The 22,505-nt window shown below is 39.3% G+C and overlaps 1 protein-coding gene across 1 annotated transcript in view; it reads right to left on the reverse strand.

Moving 5' to 3' along the window:
• The window catches only part of LOC113527193 (spermatogenesis-associated protein 16), a 52,539-nt gene extending 30,313 nt beyond the window's left edge, over positions 1–22,226 (reverse strand). The window contains exons 1-3 of the mRNA XM_026914772.3: positions 21,723–22,226; positions 19,853–19,998; positions 12,123–12,212 (exon numbers count right to left, since the gene is read on the reverse strand). Coding sequence (XP_026770573.1) covers positions 12,123–12,212; positions 19,853–19,998; positions 21,723–22,226 — 740 coding nt within the window. The remainder of the gene's footprint in view (positions 1–12,122; positions 12,213–19,852; positions 19,999–21,722) is intronic.
• Positions 22,227–22,505: the final 279 nt, after the last annotated feature.

Consider the following 22,505-nt stretch of genomic DNA (forward strand, 5'->3'; position numbering starts at 1 on the left):
AAAAGATAACAAATTAAAAATAAGTAGTACAATGTGGTATAAGAGGAGTAAAACATTTTGAGAAATGCTGTTATCGGGCAATAATCAACTCCAAGGTGGTAACCACATCACACCAGCATGCTGATTATTTTCCTCAACAGGACACCATGTAGTGTATTATTCCTTACACAACAGGCTAAAAGATTAAATATCTGGTGTCCACTCCTAACTATCCTCTCCTGTTAACAAGTTCCAGAACTTACAAATATTTTTTATCAAAAATACAGAAATATATAAATGTCTTATGAGTCCCCTGCAATAATAACCGTTTTTGAGCCTGGGCTCTGGGTTATATACATCTCTTTGTTGGCTGCTTTTTTTGACTAGAATAAAGCTCAGCATGCCTTTAGCTCTCCCACCTCCAGCAGCTCAGTCTGTGGCTAGCAATGTGTAGCACCAGCTGCATGCTGTGTAGAGACCACTTGAAGATAATCTCCATAATTAGTCCAGATTTTGTTCTCAGACTCGGTAATGATGACTGAGACAGCCAATCACTCAATAGGTGCTGATTGCTGGGTAACTTGGCCAAGTCATAACCTTTAGATCAATGGCCAGCATTGTGAACAAACTAAAATGGCCGGACCCATGAGTGCAGCTGTTATTTCTGCAATGGGATCTGTCTAATAACCTTGTGGACTCGACTCAGGGGGTGTGTCACACAGTCACTTAATGTCAAATCTCTTCTGCAGAAGCAGTTTTGTGTTCATCAGTGAGCAAACAGGACAGCTTAGGTCTCATCCAGCTCTGAAGAAAAACAATGCCATCGTGATCTGTTCGAGTGCTCTGCTCAGCTGCAACATCGGGAGGCTTCGTTCGACGGCTCGCCTGATTAATCCTTGATGAGAATGCGCAAGTGTCCTGCTGAGGTTAACTGTGCAATCCTTGCGGGTGTAAATGCCAATTAAATGTTTACAAATAATTAAGCACGCTACCTACTTTTCCTGTCAGGGATTGAAATGTTGTCAGTAAACATGACATTTACCCAGAGGGAGGTGGATCACCTAGTTAAGTGCCTACAAGGGCTGATTTAGGTTTGCATTTCTGTCTGTGCTTTTCCATTGGGATGAAGGTGCTTGGGCTCTTTCTTTCGCTGGTTAACATTCATCAGTCTCTGGTATCTTTTGGCCTTATGCTTTTAGTATAGTCACGTTGTCTGATGATTAAAGGCAGGGATTATGGGTAGATTGCCAAAATTCCTTTATCCTGTTTCTCACCCAGCCCTCAAATTACAAGCTAATTGCATTTGAAACAAAGAGACAGTGAATAGAAATCGGTGTGTGTACACAGAATTTTGGCCAAATATTGTATTTTAAATGAAGGTCCTCACAAGGATAGTAATACAAATATGTGTGTTGTAGAGTATATACACCACTTATCGTCCTCATGCACAGAATAGGTCTAAAAAAACCCTTTGAATACAATTTAAAATCCAGTCACACCACCCGTGCACTGTACTAGAGCTGAACTATAAAAAGAGCTTGCCAATAATGTAAATTGAGCACTTAATCCCCTTTCCAAAGTGCCCAAGGTAACATGGGTGATAACAGTCAATAATTCTGTTTCAACACAGTCTCTTCTCTAATGAGTGATGAGCCTAGGTGCATGTGTGCCAGATTTCTTAAAAATGGTAAAGAGGAAAGAGATCCCATTGGCTACAGTGTTTCATTTTTTTTTTACCCAGCACCTGCTTTGCTGGCATAAATCACTCTCATGTCCATTCATTCTTGAGGTCAGTTCAGCCCTATGCGCAAGCTGGGAATTGACTTCATTTCAAAGTTCTTGTTCTTCCACTCGCACTGGCCACATGGAGCACACCTACAATAAAATGTATCTCAAAGGAATGCAAAAGCAGCAGTACAGGAGTGAAACATAATTGACCAGGACTGCGAGCTGGCGAAAGATATCAGAACAGGGAACATCAGACTGAGATAATAATGAATCTGACAGTGCAGGCCTTTTGTGGCCACTGCAGCAAAAATTGTGCCATTAGGGATGGCATGTGGAGACCAGCGAGTGTGAGAGACTATTATGCCCCCAGAAAACAAGAGGTGTTTGCACTGTGTTTGTGTGTGTGTGTGTGTGAGGAAAGCAACAGAAAAGTCATGGCCTATGTGACAGCTAGTCCATTCTGCTTCCCCAAACCTGTGGCCTTGTATCATTTAAAAACTTCCTTGCAGGCACTCAGAGCATGTGAAAGGCCACGTTTCAGCTGGAATAAGGTGCTAACTTATGCAGAAGAACAATGCCTATGAATAACACAGCCTCTGCCTAATTCAGTGTGGTGAAAAGAATGAGATTGGCATCTGCTGCTTTGCATTGTTTCCCTCTGGCATCAGCATTTTGTACATTCTTGGCTCCACAGTCTCTGGCACAGTCTTCTTCTACCTTTTTATAAGCAAAAAACATCAGCATTGGTTCAAGCTTTGCAAATCAAATGTCTGCACTATGAAATAAATTATTAATATGCATGAATTTATATTAATATATAACATGACCAAAACTATAAATAATCTATTTTGTATATTTTTAAGAATAATTGTATTTTTATTTATTTTTTATACCACAGTGCAGTTGAATTGTCAACTTGGTCAAAAGGTTAATTTCAGGATTAATTTTCTAGAACAGCAGCTCTGACAGTAGTGCTGACTGGAGTTCAGATCACAGGTTTATATTAATGCACTTGTAATAAAAAAGATCATTTCTACAGTAATAACTCATTCACAGGGACTTGTACGGTGGACGATAAAAAGGAAACAGACTCTAAGGCTAATAAATAAAAGATTTAAAAAACGTCTCATTATTTAACAATGAAAATCATTGAAGTGGTGAAGGTTCCTGTAAGGAGACATTTATATAACATTTATGGAAGGAGTCTCCAGTGTCAGAGCTTTGTAACAGTCAGAAAGTTTTCCACCATGGCAGAGTCTTCACAAACACTTTTGAGTCCAGAATCAAATCAAGTTTTGTATCATGTCTCTTCATGTACATGCATCTGGCCTAATGGGTTTTAGGACTCTCTGGAGTGTTCACTAAAGCAGACATTAAATCCTGGAACTAAATTTACAGCTGTGTGCAAAAGTAGAAGAACTCTTTGGAATAACCAAAACAATGGTGTGGAAATAAAATACTACTAGCATTGCCTTATTAGAGATCAATTAGCATAGGAGTTGTGATGAGGAGGTTTTTAATTGCAGTAAGCATGACAGTATACTCATTCTGTCTGATTTGTCATCTCCGTTCTCCATCCAGTCAGCTGCATTCATCAAGAACAATGGTTCTATCATTATATTCTATATGGCAGTCGACTATGGAAAGCACCTGCATTAATAGCCAAGCTGCACTAATTTAGTCTAAATCTATTCTCTGAGTAAGTCCCAAATGAAGGCAACATAGCTAATAAAAGAGCTGTCACAGCTGTTAGATGTTCTAATTCAGGCTTTCAAGGTAGCAACCTGCATGTCTTGCTGGATCTGTCCATTGACAGGAAATGCATTTGACGTCAAAACACAGCAGAAGGCTCGATAAAGGCAAAGCCTCGGTTAATAGCAAGACAAAGAGTAGGATTATTAGCAATTAGGACTAGTAGCAATTTAGCAAATAGAGTGACTCCAACATGGGTACAAATTAAAATAAGACCTGGCCTTCACTAATCACAGTAATAAACTTATATGTAATTAACAAAACTTCTTAAAAAGCCATTTCTTTACTGAAGTTTTTCTTCTTCTGACATCAGGCCATATTATATTTTTGTACTATTATCAAGATGACAGCTAACCTAATAATCCTCACAAAGTCCTTATTCACAACTCCATACAAATTAAATTCTGTTGAAATATTAAGAGTCTCTTTTGTAGTAATCAATGATTTAAAAAAAATTTTGCTATTTACATATATAAGCTGAAGTTCCACTGAATTGGTCGCCTTTCTAAATTTGGTCAAGTTCTAGTTGCACAAGCATGGGAGAGCATGTTCAATGCCCCATTTAGCTCCAAAGAATTATTATCACACCTTTTGGTCAAAAATGGAAATTGCAACAAGTGCTAATTGAGGGGCAGGAATCACAATGGCATATGCTTGCCCTATGAACATTTTCAGTAGAGGAGCAGCAAACAGGACAGTTAATGATGGTCATGCCAAGGTCATGGTTTTTAAGCCAAATTGGACAAGTATAAAAATACTCTGCAACTGCAAAAACCTTGTTTTTATAGCAAATATTCTAAAATAAATCTAATAAATTACCTTAAACACAAGCAAAGTGTAAGTGTACACACTGGATCTATGATGTAAAGAACTATTTCTAATACAAGACATATTACAAAGATTGGGAGAGGGAAAGGTGAGTTATGGGGTGGATAGTGTCTCTACATCAGAAATATGCATGCACCACAGTGACCTTGTTTCCCACATAGGCTGAGAAAAAGAAGAACAATGTGTTTCTATTTTCCAGTGCCTGAATTTTTATTGATTTTTTAAACTTAGTTAGGCTGAAAATCTGGCAACCCTGGTTAATGTCATTAGTTCTTCTGTGTGTGTTTTGCTGGCAATGGGAAACACACCTACTTTACTGAACACAAGCTACTAGTCTGTATGCTGGATGACTGTATGTTGCTGACTCTCAAGTGTTTATTATGAGGATACTTCAAAATTCAATAGATAGTAGCTGAAAAAATAAGTTAAGTGTGATATCCACTCAATTTTATTAATGTTTTATTAATATTATTAATGTTGTCCTGCCCCACCAAAATCTACAGTCAGGAGCCACTGATGCAGCTAACCATGTCATGATGTAAGTTCAGCCTGAATTTGAGTGATTAGAAACACTCGTTTGTTCTTATCAATCTGCCTCTGTTTAGCTAAGCAAGTAGCTAGACACTTAAAGTCAATCTATCCCTGTGTATGTTGACAAATGCTTAAGAGAAAGTGCTTTGTCTTAACTGTATGAGTGACAGAAGAATGGCAACTGTAGTTTGTGTGACATCTGATCATTTCATAAGACAAAAGATCCATCAAACTATCCAAACTCTCAGTTCATAATTTGAATGGACTTCAGTTGATTCCTCCAAAATCTGCTGAATGGGGTTTCCATGCTCACTATCCAGTACAAATATCTAACAAAGTATATCTTTGGAATAAACAAACAAACAAATAATAATAATAATAATAATAATGATAATAATAATAATAATTAAAGCTGCAAGCAACATTTTCGGGGGCCAAGCACCCAGACTCTGTGAGGTGCACATTCACAGACATGCTACAATTATTGCCTAAGAAATCACAGAAAAGCAGTGCCATAGCTTTAGGCAAAGGGATTCAAGAGTGATTTGTAGCTATACTCATGATGGGTACTTTTTGACCATGGACAGTAGTGAAATTGTCTGACTGTAGGAGGAAAGCTCTAGATTAACAAATGGGCAGCAGAGTGGCATTGCTGCTGCAGCTGCTGCTACTGCTGTGACCTGTGGTATTGTCTGTTACTACTTTGACCTGTGGCCATGATTGCTACTGCTCTGAGCTGATTTTTTTTCTTCTTGCAATTTAAAAACATCCAAGATATTTATGTTTTTTTCTCGTCAATCTCGTCAAACCTTTTTTTCCCCACTTTATGCAATTATCTGCACGAACTTTTATCTGTCTTATATTGTGTTTTTTTTAATTGAAAATAAAAATGCTATTTGATATTAACTGTCAGTGATGTGTTGTCTGCATGATAGCACACTGAAAGGCTAGAATGGCAGTAGACAGTTGTTTAGACAGGTCTCAAGATGATGTGAGCCAAATTTGGTGAAGATTGGACAAAATTTGGGAGATGAGTAGCAAAAATAGCACTTATAGCATGTTATTGTAACTTTTGTTACATAGCCTCAATTCATGGTCCTCAAGATGCCTACCAAGATTTGCACCAGTGTGCAATGTCAGTACAGAGATACAGCTTCACTTCCTGGTTGGCGGTCTTCTTTGCCGTCAGATTTGTTAGCACTTTATGGGCAAACCTTTTTGATTATTGACATTCTTTTGATAACTTTTGTCCAGCCTGGTCTGAAGATGATGTTTGCCAAATTTGGTGTTGATTGGACATAATTTGTAGGAGGAGTAGCAAAAAAAAAAAAATCCAAGATTGTCGACAGGAAGTACACTTGAATTTCAGATGTTGGTGTGTGTTCACTTCAGGATACCCCAGGGAATTATAGAGAAAAAGAACTGTGAATTTAGCACAAATTCTTCAAATGATATAAGGAAAAAAATTAAAGTTTTTACAGTTCTTGACCGCAGTCACAAAACCTCTTGGGTACCTTCAGGGCGTGGCCCTGAAGATACTTATCAAGTTTCATGAAGATACGTAGATGCATTGCTGAGATACACCCTCACATCCTGTTTTTTTACATTTGCCAGCGCATTACAGGAGAACAGAATATCAAAATTCCTTTGATAACTTTTGTCTAGACAGGTCTCGAGATAATGTGAACCAAATTTAGTGAATACTGGACAAAATTTTGTGGAGGAGTAGCAAGTTAAATATGCACATTTTTAGTTATTATAACTTTTGTCCAGTAGGTGGCACTGGCACGAAATTTGTTGCATAGCTTTAGGTCATGGTCCTGAAGATGCCTACCAAGTTGTGTGTCAGTGTGCAAAGTTGGTGCTGAGATACAGCTTCACAGTTAGATTCGTTGGCCCACTACGGGCAAACTGTTGGGAGTATGCAAAATTCTTTTGATAACTTTTGTGAGGCTTACTCTGAAGATCATGTTTGCCAAATTTGGTGATGATTGGAACTTATAGGAGGAGTAGTGAAAAAACAGTTTTTGACAAAATCCAAGATCACAGAAAAACTAATTAGGTGGAAATTGACATCATAGGGTGTGTTGAACTTGTCTCGACCCAGGGAATCCAGGGATGCCTTTTGGCTTTAAAATCTTGGATACACGGTTGTGACGACGGGCCGGCAACCCGCGCACATAAACCAGCAAGCGCTCCTCACTCTACTGCCACTATGGTGCTGAAAGGACAGCGCCACTTCAGCACCACCCGTGTTGTGGAGAGCACGGGAGCCTGTGGCTGCCGGGGGTGGAGTAATCAGGCACAGCTGAGGCTCTCGAGGGAGAAGTCAGCTGGATGCTTCGTGATGGCATCATTGAAGAGTCCACCAGCCCCTGGTCCAGCCCCATCGTCATGGTACCCAAGCGCGACAGAAGCATTCGGCAACAACTTCCGGAGGCTCAACCAGGTATCAGACTTCGACAGTTACCTCCTCCCTAGGGTCAATGACCTGGGGGAGCGGCTGGGGAAGGCCTGGTTCATCTCCACACTGGACCTCACAAAAGGGAACTGGCAGGTGGCCCTGAGCCTGGAAGCCCAGCCAAAGACCGTGTTCTCCACCTCCAGCGGCCACTGGCTGTACTGGGTCCTCCCCTTCGGCCTGCATGGTGCCTCCACGACATTCCAGCTGCTTATAGATATCGTCCTGTGGCTCCACCTCCAGTACACCACCGGCTACATTGACGATGTCGTAATCCATTCCTCCACCCGGTCTGACCACCTACATCATCTCAGGGAGGTCCTGGGTGAGCTCCGGAAGTCCGAGCTGATTGCCAACCCCAAAAAAATGTCACCTGGGCCTCTCAGAGGCACAGTACCTGGGATATTGCATCGGTAGAGGGCTCCTGATGCCACAGGAGGAGAAGCTGGGGGCCATCAGAGACTACCCGTGACCAGCCATGAAGAAACAGATACATGCCTTCTTGGGGTTGGCCAGATATTACCAACGTTTTGTGCCCAATTTCTCTTCAATTGCCTCTCCCCTCTCAGATCTCACAAAGAAAGGCCAGCCAGACCGTGTGTGCTGGAGTCAGGAAGCTGAAGAGGCCTTCGAGACCCTGAAACAGGCACTGACCTGCTCTCCCGTCCTGCGAAACCCCGACTTCAACCTCCCCTACAATGTGCACCCTTCACCCTTGTGACAGACAATGCCCCTCTGCAGTGGATGGCCAGGGCTAAGGATTCCAACACCTGGGTGACGTGTGGGGTCTCTCTACAGGACTTTGATTGATGGTGCAACATCAGGCGGGGGCTCAGCATGGCAACGCTGACGGCCTATCTCGCCGGTATGCTTTCTGGGGTCGACATGCACTGGCAGTAGGCTCGGAGCTGGGGGGGGTGGGGGTTATGGTCTGTGATGACATGCACATAAACCAGCAAGCGCTCCTCACTCTACTGCTGCTATTGTGCTGAAAGGTCAGTGCCACTTCAGCAACACCCATGTTGTGGAGAGCACGGGGGCGTGTGGCTGCTGGGGTGGAGTAATCAGGCACAGGTGGCAACCAATGAGGTCTGCGGCAGCTTCTTACCCTCCTTGAGAAGACAGGAGAGTATAAAAGGGGCCTGCGGTATGGGTAAGGCAGACACTCGTGGGCTTATGCCCCACACTAATGTTATTCCCTTTATGTCTTGCGGAGCCCCTTGGCACCGCTGCACTGAAACCTCTTCTGTGCCATGCCTCTTCCAGGGATGACCATGACCCCTTCACCCAGCACCAAGCCTGCACTACCACCTGGCGCCCCACTTACCCTTCCTGCACCTGTAAATAAAAGTCACTTGTGCACCTTATCTTCCTCTCCTCTGTTTCATGCTCAGACCTCCGCATATGCTAAGCGCTATAATGATTCAAAAGTTACGACCATAAACGTACTTCCAAATTAGGCCCAACTTTGACCCAATGGTGGTCAGAATGTTCCTTAGACCCTCCCCAATCAGTGTGCCAAATTTCACAACTTTTTACCAGACTATTATTTTTCTTCTGAAGTGACCTAGAAGGATATTGTTTAACAGAACCATAGAGCTAATCAGCTAACAAAATAATCTAATTTTCGGCATGGTGGTGCAGTGTGTAGCATTGCTGCCTCACAATTCCACAGTCTCTGGTTCAAGCCTGACCTTCGAGTGAAGTTTCTGTGCATGTTCTCCGTGTGTCTGCATGACTTTCCTATGGGTTCTCTGTTTTCCTTCCACCTCCCAACAACATGCTACTGGGTGGATTGGCTAAGATAAATGGTGCCTAGGCGTGAATGTGTGTGCATGGTGCCTTAGTGTCTTCCTATCCATGTTGTAATCTTGCCTCGCACCCAGTGTTCCCAGAATAGGCTCTGGATCCACTGCGACCCTGGCCATGTTAAAGTGGTTACTGAAGATGACCACTATTACTCAGCTGTTCAATCACCAAAATGGCCCCAACATACATATCATAAATAATCAACTCATTTGTAAATGACCTATTTTTCAGAAAGTTTGGAGTCAACTCCAATGATTGGAATTTGAGAATCAACTCTTTTGAAAAGAAAGTTGTTTAAATTTTTACTACTCTTTTCATCTCTTTCATCTTGTTTTCATCGCCCTCTGTTCCTGAAATAGCTGTAATGTTATATTTAGTTGTGTTGATTACGAGAGGTTGCTTTATCATATTAATATGTAAATCAACATACTGGGTGCTAACACATGTAGTTTTTACTATACAGAAAACGGTACCACAGTGTAAAGGCAATGTCTTTGTCCTGTAATGCTTATATATCTACATATCTGGTGCCAGCCATGTAAGGTAATATAGTCTTCACCGTAGTGCTTATAGTGTGGGGTCAGTCTCCGTCAGCACAAATCAAGTGATATTGCTTTCCTGAATAATTCTCATTTTTGAGCTCAATATTTGATGTGTCACTCATTCTGGGATGATATGAGTATGTGAGTCAATCTACACTACACACAGTTATTACGTGCACGTCACTGAAGTGAAAGTGACTGGCTCAGAACAATTGCATTTCCACTACAGGACTGATTTGCAGTATACTTGGCAAATGCAGTCTGTTCAATTCCAAATTAAGGATTCACTGGATCATTATTGGATAATTAATGACAGTAAGAATTTAGACTCCTGCGTGCTTTTCCTGCACTTTGGGTAAAGATGTTAGACAGGAACCTGTTCTAGTTTAACAATTGTATTTAAATGATTTCAATCATTATTGTTTTTGTTACTTTAAAGGAATTTTTGTATCATCACATTTTCTCTTATTACTGTTAGAAACAGCTACCCATATATATATATATATTACCACTCTGCAGCTGATCATCTTCCTATTACAGCACATCCCAAAGTGTTTTAATCTGTTCTTTTTAACTATTCTTTTAAACCATTTTAAGAGCAAAACCTCATTTTTTTTGGAACATTATTGCTTTGCTTCTTAGAAGAAAGCCATTACATTTTGGGTGGAGGAAATTGCCAGTATTAGAACCATATTTAAAACAAAATTAGGTTTTGCTTGCTTTATATTTTAATTTACTTTGCCAAACCTGTATAAAATGGATGTATGAACATGTATTATAAATAACATCATGTTTTTAGATTTGTTTGCAGGCATGAGCTGAAGAGAACTTTTGTTCTGCTGTTTAGACAATATATCAAAGAATGATATCGGTGACTAAGAATATGTAACAGGCATTTATCCTTTTTTTCTTAATTGCATCTGCTATAACTTTAATATACATACAAAGAAGTTTATGTGGGAATGGGAAGTATATGATTAGGAGGAGAGCATTGTTCCAGGCTTTGATGGACGAGATTGCATTATCATGAAATCTTCTTTGTCAGCAAAAATTGTCCAGTTTTCCAACCTTGAACAATTCCAGTGGAGACAAACATGCTGATTGGTCACTTTGGAATGGTCATGAGGAAACAGAGTTATATGCTGTATCATTATACTGCATATAGCTAGGAGGAATAGACAGGCCACATCTGCACAGCTACTGTAGAGCACTGAAATTAACAGAATCACACTTGGGTGGTGTGATACACATACCAGGTACATATTCCAAATGTACTTCTGCAATGTTTCCGGCAAATCAGCGTTTTCCCCACTGGGATAGTAATGCTAAATTTGTAGTCAAGGAGGCAGAGACAGTCTACACTATATGGCCAAAAGTTTGTGGACACCTGACCATCACACCCATATGTGGATCTTCCCCAAACTGTTGCCACAAAGTTGGAAGCTCACAATTATATAGGATGTCTCTGTATGCTGTAGCATTACAATTTTACCTTCACTAGAACTAAGAGGCCCAAACCTGTTCCAGCATGACCATGCCCTGTGCACAAACTGAGCTCCATGAAGACATGGCTTGCCAAGTTTGGTGTGGAGGAACTCGAGTGGCCTGCACAGAGCCTTTTCCTCAACCCCACTGAACACCTTTGGGATGATTTGGAATGCTGACTGTGCCCCATGGCTTCTTGTCTGACATCAGTACCTAACCTCACTAATGCTCTTGTGGCTGAATGGACAAATCTAGGGGAAAGCCTTCCCAGAAGAGTGGAGGTTATTACAACAGCAAAGGGGGGCTAAATCTGAAATGGGATGTTCAAAAAGCACATATGAATGTGATGGTCAGGTGTCCACAAACTTTTGGCCATATAGTGTATTTCTGCCTGCAGAACTTAAAACAGGAAACAGTGGGTGTGGGTACGAGATAATTACAAATGGAAGCTGAGAGAAAATCAGAGACGGAGATGTTTGTAGTCAGCTAATACCTGTCCTAATCTATCCCAGCAGGGTTAACGGGGCTCAGCAATGATGAAAAATAATATGACATCCTCAAAATAAGTGGTACCCACATGCACTCATTTACTTCAGCATTCAGTAATTAATGATAGTAGTCATGCATAACGCAATGGAGGTGTGCACACAGACAGTCGATAATCACATCGTTAGAATGCAAATGGCAGCTTAACAATACTGAAAATGCAGCAAGAGCCTACTTGGTTATGGCAGTGGTAAAGATGAATGCAATTCTATTCTAATTGCTCTTCACCCCATTTATATTTCACTGAGCTGTTAGTATTTATGTATTTCCGCAAACATATTTTCCCAGAACAGTCTGACAGAATGCAGGCAGGTTGGACAACCCACCAAGCTGACACGTGTTCTGTTGGTAAATGACTAGAAGCTTTTCACCGCAGTGAATCTATCTTCATCTTCATTGGAGGAGAGAGAAGTTCCCCGCCTCCCGTTCCCCACCAGCCTCCCATTAATACTAATTCTTACCTCGCTGCCCCGCAGGGGTTGCCCAGCAATCGATACACCATTGCCTGTTGGAGATGGCTCCGGAAATGGATGGGGTTTAGGTGGATGCTCCTGTGAATTAAGAAGGATACTTATAAACATGTTTCCTGGAATCGGCTTTAATCAAAGCTAAAATTGAGCTGCTTTATTATTCCATTATATCAATTATAGCTCAAATGGGATTAGAAAAAAAAAGGGAAAAACTAAAGGTTTATACCACCACAAAGTGGATTATTTTCCTATAACACCATAACATAAAGTGTTTTATTCCTCTTATACCACAGCAGTTTGCCAACGACTGCCATTTTTATTTTATTAATAGACAACACATTTTGTTTTTTTTTATTTGTTCATAGTTACATATGCTGTTGTGAAATGCAGAACATTACTTCCTGTCATTAATTACTTTATAACAGTAAACAGCTATTCCTTCACTAGCCTGTCTTTTTTCTCTTTTGAAGGAAATAAGACCAAAACCAAAACCCCCAAACCCCAGCTTGTCATGTTACAGAGAAACTGGAAAGTACAAACTTTTCTGGTCAAACTTTTCTTTTACTGGTGAAAAAAACTTACATACTGTTAAAAAAATTCCTTTCATGAACGTTAAATGAATGTCTCCATATCAGTGAGGATTTTTCTTTGTTAAATAACAACACATTTCATTAATTAATTTATTATTAGCCTTAGATTGTGTGGATCGTCCACCATACAGTTCCCTCTGAATGAGCTTTTACTATAGAAACAATAACATATTTGAACAAGTGCATCAATATAAACGTGTTATTTGAATTACAGCCTTCAGATTTGAGAATTCAGCAGTGATGTGATAAAAAAACACAACAAACCCTGAACACAAGGAAGTTATTTCTTTTAGTCTGTTAAAAGTTATGAGACATTTGAGACATGAAAGCAGGTGATGATACAGAAATGTGTGATGATGAGCAATGATTCATCTCCTGTGCTACTGACCAGATTGTGCTAAATTTATCTCAGTCTTATCAGCAGTATGATAGAACTGGGAAAAAAACAGATTTCTCCTTGATCAGGAGTATGAAAGAAAACAGAAATTTCTCTTTTTTTTCACTCATTACTGAGATTTGCCACTGACAGGAACTGCTGGGACTGCTGAAGTAACAGACCATGAGACAGATCATGAAACAAGCAGTGAGACAGGACAGCAAGATGATCAATGACAGGGAGAGTAAAACTTGCAAGTTAAACCAACAGTGAGACAGGCAGGTCTCCTGCGCTAGCACCGTGCAATGCTTTTTTTCCTCACTCAATCAACACTCTCCAACAGCTTGCCAGCTATCATAGTCAACTCAGAAGTTTCATTACTAGCTGTTCCTCATGCACTACTGTCTTGTGTTCGAACACATGGGCCACTCCAGCAAGAGAGGACTCATACACACACACAAAACATCTTAATGCCTGGCTAAATTAACAGTGTGTTTCCACCACGGTACATATGCTAGTTGCGGCTCAGGCCGAGCATAATTGAATGGCTGACACCTTGCTTTTGACGAGCTGGATGAATCACCACAGTCCTTTCAGGTGTGTTAGACAGTGTGTGAAAAATCAGTAGGTTTTCCTCTTACCACCTTACGATCCTTCTTCCTCTTTATAGCTTTGCCCGAATTATTCACTGCTATGATGAATTAGAGATATTAAATCAGAGCAACGCTATCCTCTTAAAACATTCTCTTTACTGTGTTTGTGGCATGTGCTAGTCCAAGTATGAGCATTCAAAAAGGCAGAATGTTTTTTTCTATATGAGAGTCTGTGTGTGAATGGTGAGCCCTGAAAAGCCTGCAGGTTAAACTCACTCTAATCTTATGCTGAACCATGTGAGTTAAAGGCTACATGAAATTTAGAGCAGAGGGGAAAAAATCCTTATTTTTTATTTAGTGACCTTGTGCCCTTGAGGGAAACGACATAAAATACATCTTAAACAACAGCAAAGGTCTCCAGTGGCACAGATTGGTTGCCAAGACTTCCTGGCTATATTATTTATATGCTGATCCATATCTCAGCCTAAAAGGCTCTTTATTCTTCTTAGACCTCAACAAGGAAAAAAAAGACATGCCATTAATTTACAACTGGGCACCTGAACAACTGAATTTAACCTGCAGAGAATAATGGATGAAGCAATAACTCACTCTCGAGCTGGACAATCAAAGAGCCTGAGTCATGATAGTGTATTAGCCGGAGCTCTACTGTCTTGAACCTCTAACTTAATTGCATCTTCGATGTGCCTGATCATGACTGACAGGCCTGCATATATTGCTATAGCTGACAAAGGAATACACTCCTGACTTGCTCAGGCATGCACACACACACACACACACACACACACCTCACTGCAGCAGCTCTGAAACCAATATGCTACTCACTCCACCGTATGATGGCACTGTAATTAATTGTGGACTCTAATTTTAATTTAAATAGCAACAATTATCCTTGAGGGGGCCGATTATTTAAGTTGATAATTGCATTCATTAATCAGGATTATTGGCTAATAAATAAACCACACAAGTTAAGGATCTAACAAGACCAAGACCATGTAGTGCAAATTTTAGCACAGGCATTTCTCTACCCTTTTGTATTGTTTAAAATTATAGCTGCAAAGCAAAATTAATCTCTACTGGTAATATTTGGTGAATCCTTTATTTCTCCATACTATCTTTCCCTAATTGTTTGCTTCATCACATTCTTTCTAAAAAAAAACTGTTTGCAGTTTGACAAACTCATATTTTGGCAGTGTGACAGACTATAAAACAGCCTTGTTAGAAAACAGCAACCTAAAGACATGACAGAGAAACAGAACAAGAGAGAAAGTGAGATGTAAAAAACACAACAACACAAAACAGAGATGAGCACAGCCCTGCAATTCAAAAACAATGTGTCATCTCAAAGAACCTCAAAAGGCCCCTGCCACTGTGGTATTTTTATCCAAATTGTTTTGCTCAGGGCTGCCTTGTACGAAGCTAATATATACAAAATCCGTTCAACAGGAATCGACAAAGCTGCCTTTGATGAGATGCCACCCTGCTCAAAGCACATTCCCTGTGAGAAGGCCAAAGAGGAGGAACACACACAAGCTCAACAAGCAACTTATTCTGTGCTGGGCACCAACTGACAGCCAGGGAAATGGACAGGCTGAGGAAAGCGGCCATGAGGGAGTTTAGGAGTCTGTGAGCATGCGCTTTTTCAGTTGAGACACCTGAGAAAATGCACAGCTCCACACTATTCTTTCCAGAAAAGCATGAGTCATATGAGATGGTGACAACCATCGAAACTATGAATAAGTTGTAGTGCTAGACATGTCAAGAGTGAAAACTCCGCAGCACGTCACATGTGGCTAAGAAGAGAATAAAGCAAGAAGTACTAATGAACAGAAAAAGTAATTCCCTGCTGTGGCAATAGCAGAGCTATATATACTGTGATAATTTTGTACATACTGTATATGCACTGGTGATATTTTTGTATGTATGTGCACAGTTGATATTTTCACACATGTATGGATTTATACCACAGTGCTGTTGAGTGCTCAATTCTGATTGGTATGTTGTCACATTTTGGTCACATTTTGAGAAATTTTCATTTCCCAAAAGATTTCTGTTTTCCACCCACAACAACAACAACAACAACAACAACAACAACAACAAAAAGAAAGATTATAGAAAATAGCATGCCGGGCATGGGCATTGGTGATTCACCTTTGACAGAATTTCTGCCAGTTTCTTTTGTTTTGACACTGAAGCCAAGACACTGAACATAAAACAAGCTTTCTTGAGCATCACAGTGTCTGCAAAGCAGTTAAACAAAGCAGATAAAGGGTTCAGCCTTTGTGGAGTTGTGGAATTGTGGAGATCACATGACAATCACACGTAGCATGGTCAAAAGGCTACATTTTCCTTTATCCACACTACAATGTAAAAACAACATTTTCAGATTCATCTTTGGAGTCCGGATTCAAAATGGTGCATTTCTTTTGGTGGACAAACACAATATTTTCATCTGGATGGAAAGGCTAACAAGATAAGATGTGTTTTCACATTTACCCATGTTGGTTTGGATTAAGCCTTTGGACTTTACATCCTGAAAACAAGGGGCCATATTCAGCAATTAAGTTCAAAAGTTACATCAACATTTAGGCTGGGAAAGTTGCTCTTATTCAGGGTTGGGAGTTGTCCTCTGTGTAGTTCAGGCCTTTGAGGTTGCCAGAGTTTTCTTGAGAAGAAGTGTCAGAGATGGGGATTTTAATATAGTAATATATAAGTATAGAATAATAGAATAGTAATATGATGATATATAAAATAAAAGATATTATGCATTGAAATAAGCATCTAACATTGGTCCAATCTATTGCCAGAATACAGTACTGCTGCATGAATGCAAATTTAGTTTACTTTAACAGTATGGTTTCCACCTTCATTACTTAGCAGCTTGATCCAGCACATCCTATTATTTTGCTTTTTATTTATTTATTTTTTTCATGCACCATCACTTAATTGTGCACACAATTTACTGAAGCCATGAGACACTAAATCTAGGTGCATTGGGTGCATGGGGTACAAGCTATTATGTAAAACCTTTAATTTGCTGTTTTCAATTGTGGAATTAATAAAATAATACCAATGTTTTTGGTAATTCGATAGTCTATCCTGTAAATTAAACGTGTCCACGGTTTAAAGGATAAACTGACTGAACACTCATGTGCTACTCTTACAGCTCACTATAATTTAATTCATAAAATTACCCATAAAAACTTCAGTCCTTGAGATAAGCAATATCTCTGATTAAAAACCTTGATTGTCATTACATAGATTTGTGTATTTACAGCACAAATCATACATTTCAGTGTGACATATTGTGGTTATATCAAAACTGGGCAAACTCTGCCCAATGCACACAACTGTTTAGTCTACGGTTTTGTCTGAGGTCTGAATACCACTGTTCAGAATATTATAATTAAACTTTCACCATTCGTGTGTAACTCAACTCTGAATAAGGACCATGGTGCTTGAAAGTAATTTTCAGCCAATGCTTCCACCTGTTCCTGAACATCGTCAGAATATACTGAAACAACAACGGCAGCAGTGTGACAGTGATGAAATTAAGGGCCAGTCTTTTTGCATCATCACACTCTCCTTGTCTGGGTTTCAGCTTGTTCCTAAGTGTAAGATTTGCAATAGAACTGAATTAACTTTGAGAACACCCATTTGAGCTCACCCCATTGAGTTATACATAACAAACAATATTTTCCTTGAATCCCATCTGCTTCATTTTAAAAACAGACTGATAATTACAGCATTTCCTCTGCTTACAAAGGAGCAAAATTACTATCCAAGCTAAATGTTGTTTGCAAAGCTTTATATCGTTTACTTTTTCTTTTTCATGATTATATTCTGAGGCTGTTTTAGGTGTCGCTTTGTTCAAACCATGCTTGGCTCTCCAAGAACAGATATGAACATTGCATATATTATGTTCGGTATTGCGTTTCGATGACAGTAAGCAACAGCGACAGATAGAGATGTAGCAGTGGCATCCTGAGTTATTGCATACACTTTCATATCTTATATATAACACACAGGTTCTGAAGAACACCCCACTGTAAAATGCCACAGTGTCAATTAGAACTGTGCAATGAGTTGTATAGTAATAAAAATGACAATTTAATCAGTTAATTAACTATAAAATGCTAGAAGTCAGGAATAGAATAATGGGCCATGCTGTTATGCATAGGATATTATGCTACCACCCTGAAGAAGATTATTTTTTTCAACATGGCCTGAAGTGTTTTATACCTCTTATACCTCAGCAATGTGCCAATGATTACAATTTTTCATTTATTAATCAACAATGTCATGCCTTTTAGCCGTTTACATTTAATGTTATGGAACATCCACCAGACAAGTTAGTTAGGTGCAGTTATCACTAACAGCAATGTATAATTGTTCTTGTAGAAACCAGAAAGCGCAAAACGTACTGACCAATACAAAGCGTTGACACCTGAGGCTGGCCCCATACATTTTAAATAAATGTGTCTTAACAGAAAACTTCACCATATGAAAAAGTATGGGCTGTTCTTTGTTAAATAATAATTTTTTTTAAAAAAAATCTGTATTAAGCTTAGATTTGTATTAAGCCTAAATTTGTATTAAGCCTAGAATATGTTCACCATACAGGTCCCTGCCCTGCAATAAAGACCTCTTAGCAAGTGAAAATAGCTTAGATATAGTTACATTTACCTAATATCTTCTATTAAAACATTACAATACAGCGTATATGCAGTATGAGATTATTAAACCTATTTCTTAGACATTTTTTTTACTAATTTCAAGCTTGAATTTTTTTTTTTGCCAACATTTTTTTTTGCCAAATAATTAGTAGTCTTTTCTATTGGCAGATCATTTCTCTAATTTTAAGCATTTATTTCTAGAAAGAAGCAAAATTACTTGCCAATAGAATAAGACAATTCAATGCTTGAGATGTGTAAAAGCATCTAAAAACAGGCTGAACCATCTTATGTTTTATCATAATCTCATAATAAGAAATTAAATTTAGTTAAATTTGCCCATATACAAAATATTTTAATTGCCCTAGATACTTTTTTTTTTTTTTTGCAGTGTGAAATTATGATCTGTTATAGAAACAATAACGTATTAGAACAGGACAATTAATATAAATCATTTGAATTTCAGCTGGAACTACTGTCAGACCTGCTGTTACAGAAAACTATTCAACAACTTCCAATCAGAATCGGTGCTGTGGTGTAAATTTATTTAGTTGATTTGCATTACATCACCAAAAAAATAATAATAATTTGCATATGACTGCATGGTAATAATTCATAAGCAACACAAAGTCCAGTCACACTAACTGTGGATTCAAGCAGTGGTCTAAATGCTGCCTAGTCACACAACCATTCCTCTTCGCTTAATTTTCTTTCCTCGAAGCTGATGCTCAGGCAAAGCTGCCTTCTCCACAGTTTTTGAAAATTCTTTTGTGTAGAAAAAAATGCCTAGTATGAAAGCAGCCTAATACGTGTTATTCCTCAAATTATGCAGGCCACAATATGACAGGTTATGTGTCAATATATCAGTATGATAACTCAGCACTTGACCATACATTTGCCTCTCTCCATCATAGCAGTGGAACCACAGAGAACCACAGAGAGGTTTGCTTTTTAGTTCTACAGCGGAGGGAACTTTTCAAGGTAGGACACAGTCAGGATGAGTTATAGTGCAAGGGGAAGGTGAACTCTCTAGCTCTTTTTCTCTGTAATAGAGGTGCAGGGGAGATGGGTTCAGGGCCGTGACTAACAGACAGAGCAGGTGCAGATAAGTGAGGTGAGGTGGTGGATATCAGTGGCCACGAATTACTTTGTATCACTCTAAGCATGGCCTCTTTATGAAGCCTTAACTGTAATGCTGCCCCTAATAATATACTGTAGCACCTGATCAAATAATTGCTAGCATAATGTATTATTTAAAATCACAAGCCTAAAGAAGTATATTCAGGGCATAGGCCATTTTGTTTGATGAAAATAAATGGTCTATTATTAACTTAAGCTGTTCTTTTTTTTTTTCTGGGAATAGTTTATTCAGGAGAAGTCCCAAATTATACTTGGCACCTGGTGCTTTATCTTCTGGATGTGTTAGATCTGGAGTTGTATCTCTGTGTATTTGTTCTAATCTCATGCTTACCTGTGGGAGTGTGGCAGTGCCAAGTCAGGCTTCTGCATTCTCAGGTAGCAGGCAGCGAGCCTGGACTCGATGAAGCCAACAACCTTGGAAATATCTTCATAATCAGCACTAAAAGGTTTCCCAAGCACAGCACCTTTGGAGCAGTCCTGAGAGAGAGAGAAAGAAGAGAGAGAGAGAGATAGTTGGACAAGAGACTAGGTCTGGTGTAAATTGATGTAAGGGCTTGCAATAGAAAACAGACTTGATAGATAGGATTAGCTCAGTGTGAACAGTTATGCTCATCACTGTATTGAAATACACTGCTGTATTTCTTTATTCATGATAATGTAAAGTTGATTCACATAAGTATATGCATCACACTTCTGGGTAGTTTTCATAAGCCTACATATCACCTCCATACATTAGCTTTTCATGACAACTGACATCATTATTTATTACGTAATTATGTCAGTTGTCATGATTAATTAATGTTATTTACATAATAAGTTACAATTAATATTAATTACAATTATTATTGAATTCTTGATTCTGATTGGTCAGAAGGTTGGCTTCATAGGTAGTCCTGGCTATAATTGAAATCACAGCATTATATTAATGCACTTGTTTTGTATAGTGATATATATACACAGTGAAATACACTGATATATAATGTCAGTGTTTTGTAACAGTCAAAGGTAAAACTGCGCCATTATGGTTACTGCTGCGTGAAAGTCTTCAGGATTTCAGGAAGCTGTGCTTTGTGGTCTCTTGTAAACAAGCTGAGTGTGGGCGTGTTTATAGCCGGTAATAATGTAAGTGATAGCATGAACTGACTTGTTTCATGGACCTTACATACTGTAACATTAAAGGTAATATAATAGTAGTATAAATGGATAAAATGAATGAATAGTTGTTCTTCACTAAATAAAAATTGCAATCATTGGCAAATTACTGTGGTATTAGAGGAACTACTGGTTGGTAATGGCCCAATGAGAAGCAGAATCCCACCCCTTTGTTGATTATTTACCTATAACAGCACATCCTGTGTTTTATTCCTTAATGAAAACTAATGGCTGTGTCATGACAGAGTCATTTCCTCTCACACTACATTAGACTGAAGTTGTTTTTGAACAATTCTCCTTAAATAAATTGTTGCCACTCTCTCCCCTGTCAGTCAGAGTGACACTAGCCAATTACATGTGTATGCAGAAGAGAGTATGATACATTGCCCTGTGATGCAGCATGAGCAACAGTTGGCTGGATTTACGTGTCAGTGGAAGCACAAGTTAGCCTTCCTGCTTGGTAGCTATTGAATGATGGGGGAGTTGGCTGGTGGGTGGGAATTGGCCAAGACCAAATTAGGGAGACAATGGGGAAAGACTAAAAAAAAAAAAAGAAAGAAAGAACCACAATGTCTTCTGTCCTGATGACTTTCTGTGGTACACTTGAAGCAACAGTTTTACATCTGACCATGACAATGCACTGGCACTGGAGACTCCTTCCAAAAATGTTCAATAAATGTATCCTTACAAAAAACATCATCAAGAAATTGATTATACATTTACATTTTTTTAAATCCTATTTGTTATCAGACTTAGATTATGTGGAGTGTCTGCCATACAGGTTCTTGTGAATGAGCAGGATTAGAGCCATTTGCAGGACAGAAACGGTACAATGCCTAATGTGAAATTAAAATTAGTGGCTGTAAGCAGTCAGCCTGGAAGTCATTTCATTTGTGAAAGCGTTTCTTTTCCCTTTGTTTTCAGTGTTTAACTATGACCTGTATCCATATTGTTTTACTCTGGGGTGGTGTGATTAAAATCAATAAATAATAGTGCAGTTTATAAGGGCTAGGGTTCATTGAGATGTAAATATCGTGTGAGTTAAGTACCTGTAGGGCAATGGTGAAGCGACTAGCTGCAGCAGCGTATTTCTTTAGCCTGTAGTACCTGTCGGCATCCTGTAAAGCAGCATCGAGCCGTTTGTCAATCTGAGTCAGAGAGGCGAGATTAGGTCCACTTGGAGGGCCTGCTGTTTCACTGCTGTGACACATTAATTGGGAGTAGGTGGAGGCTGGAGACTTGTGGGTAATGTTCTGTTCGTCACCATGCACTAACTCCATTTCAATGTCCACCAGCCTTTTTAAAGAGATGAGCGACAGTGGTAACTGGGGACGCTGTTCATTTTGCAAACCGACAACCTCCTTTACCCATCCGTCTCTGCTTCCAGCAACAGGTTTCTTTCTCCCCTTTGGCCTGTCACTGTGTCTCTTTTCTTTCAGTGTTGATATCTGGGAGGCGGCTGACGTTAGATCCTCAGTGTGCTTTGTGCTCAGGTTGAGCAGGGTTGTTTGTGTGCTTCCCAAGAGCTCTGGGTTTCCATTAGAACTTGCCATAGCGAAGCTGAAAGAGATTTCAGATTTGAAGTGGATGCTATGCTTTTTGCAAAACGCCCTTTAAAGGTAGTGCAGGAGCTCTTTATGATTCAGAACAAGTCGCTGATATAGACACTCAAATACACAAACAACGTTGGCCTGTTTTTTTAGTAATGGATTTAACCCTGTGCAGATATTAGGAGTTATATAATAACATTTACAGCTATAAAAGCATGTTTACAATAAATGAATAAAATTGCATATACATCTCATCAAAATTATGCTTCGAATATTCATAAT

The sequence above is a fragment of the Pangasianodon hypophthalmus genome, chromosome 11, assembly GCF_027358585.1.
Source record: "Pangasianodon hypophthalmus isolate fPanHyp1 chromosome 11, fPanHyp1.pri, whole genome shotgun sequence".
NCBI classification, from domain to species: domain Eukaryota; kingdom Metazoa; phylum Chordata; class Actinopteri; order Siluriformes; family Pangasiidae; genus Pangasianodon; species Pangasianodon hypophthalmus.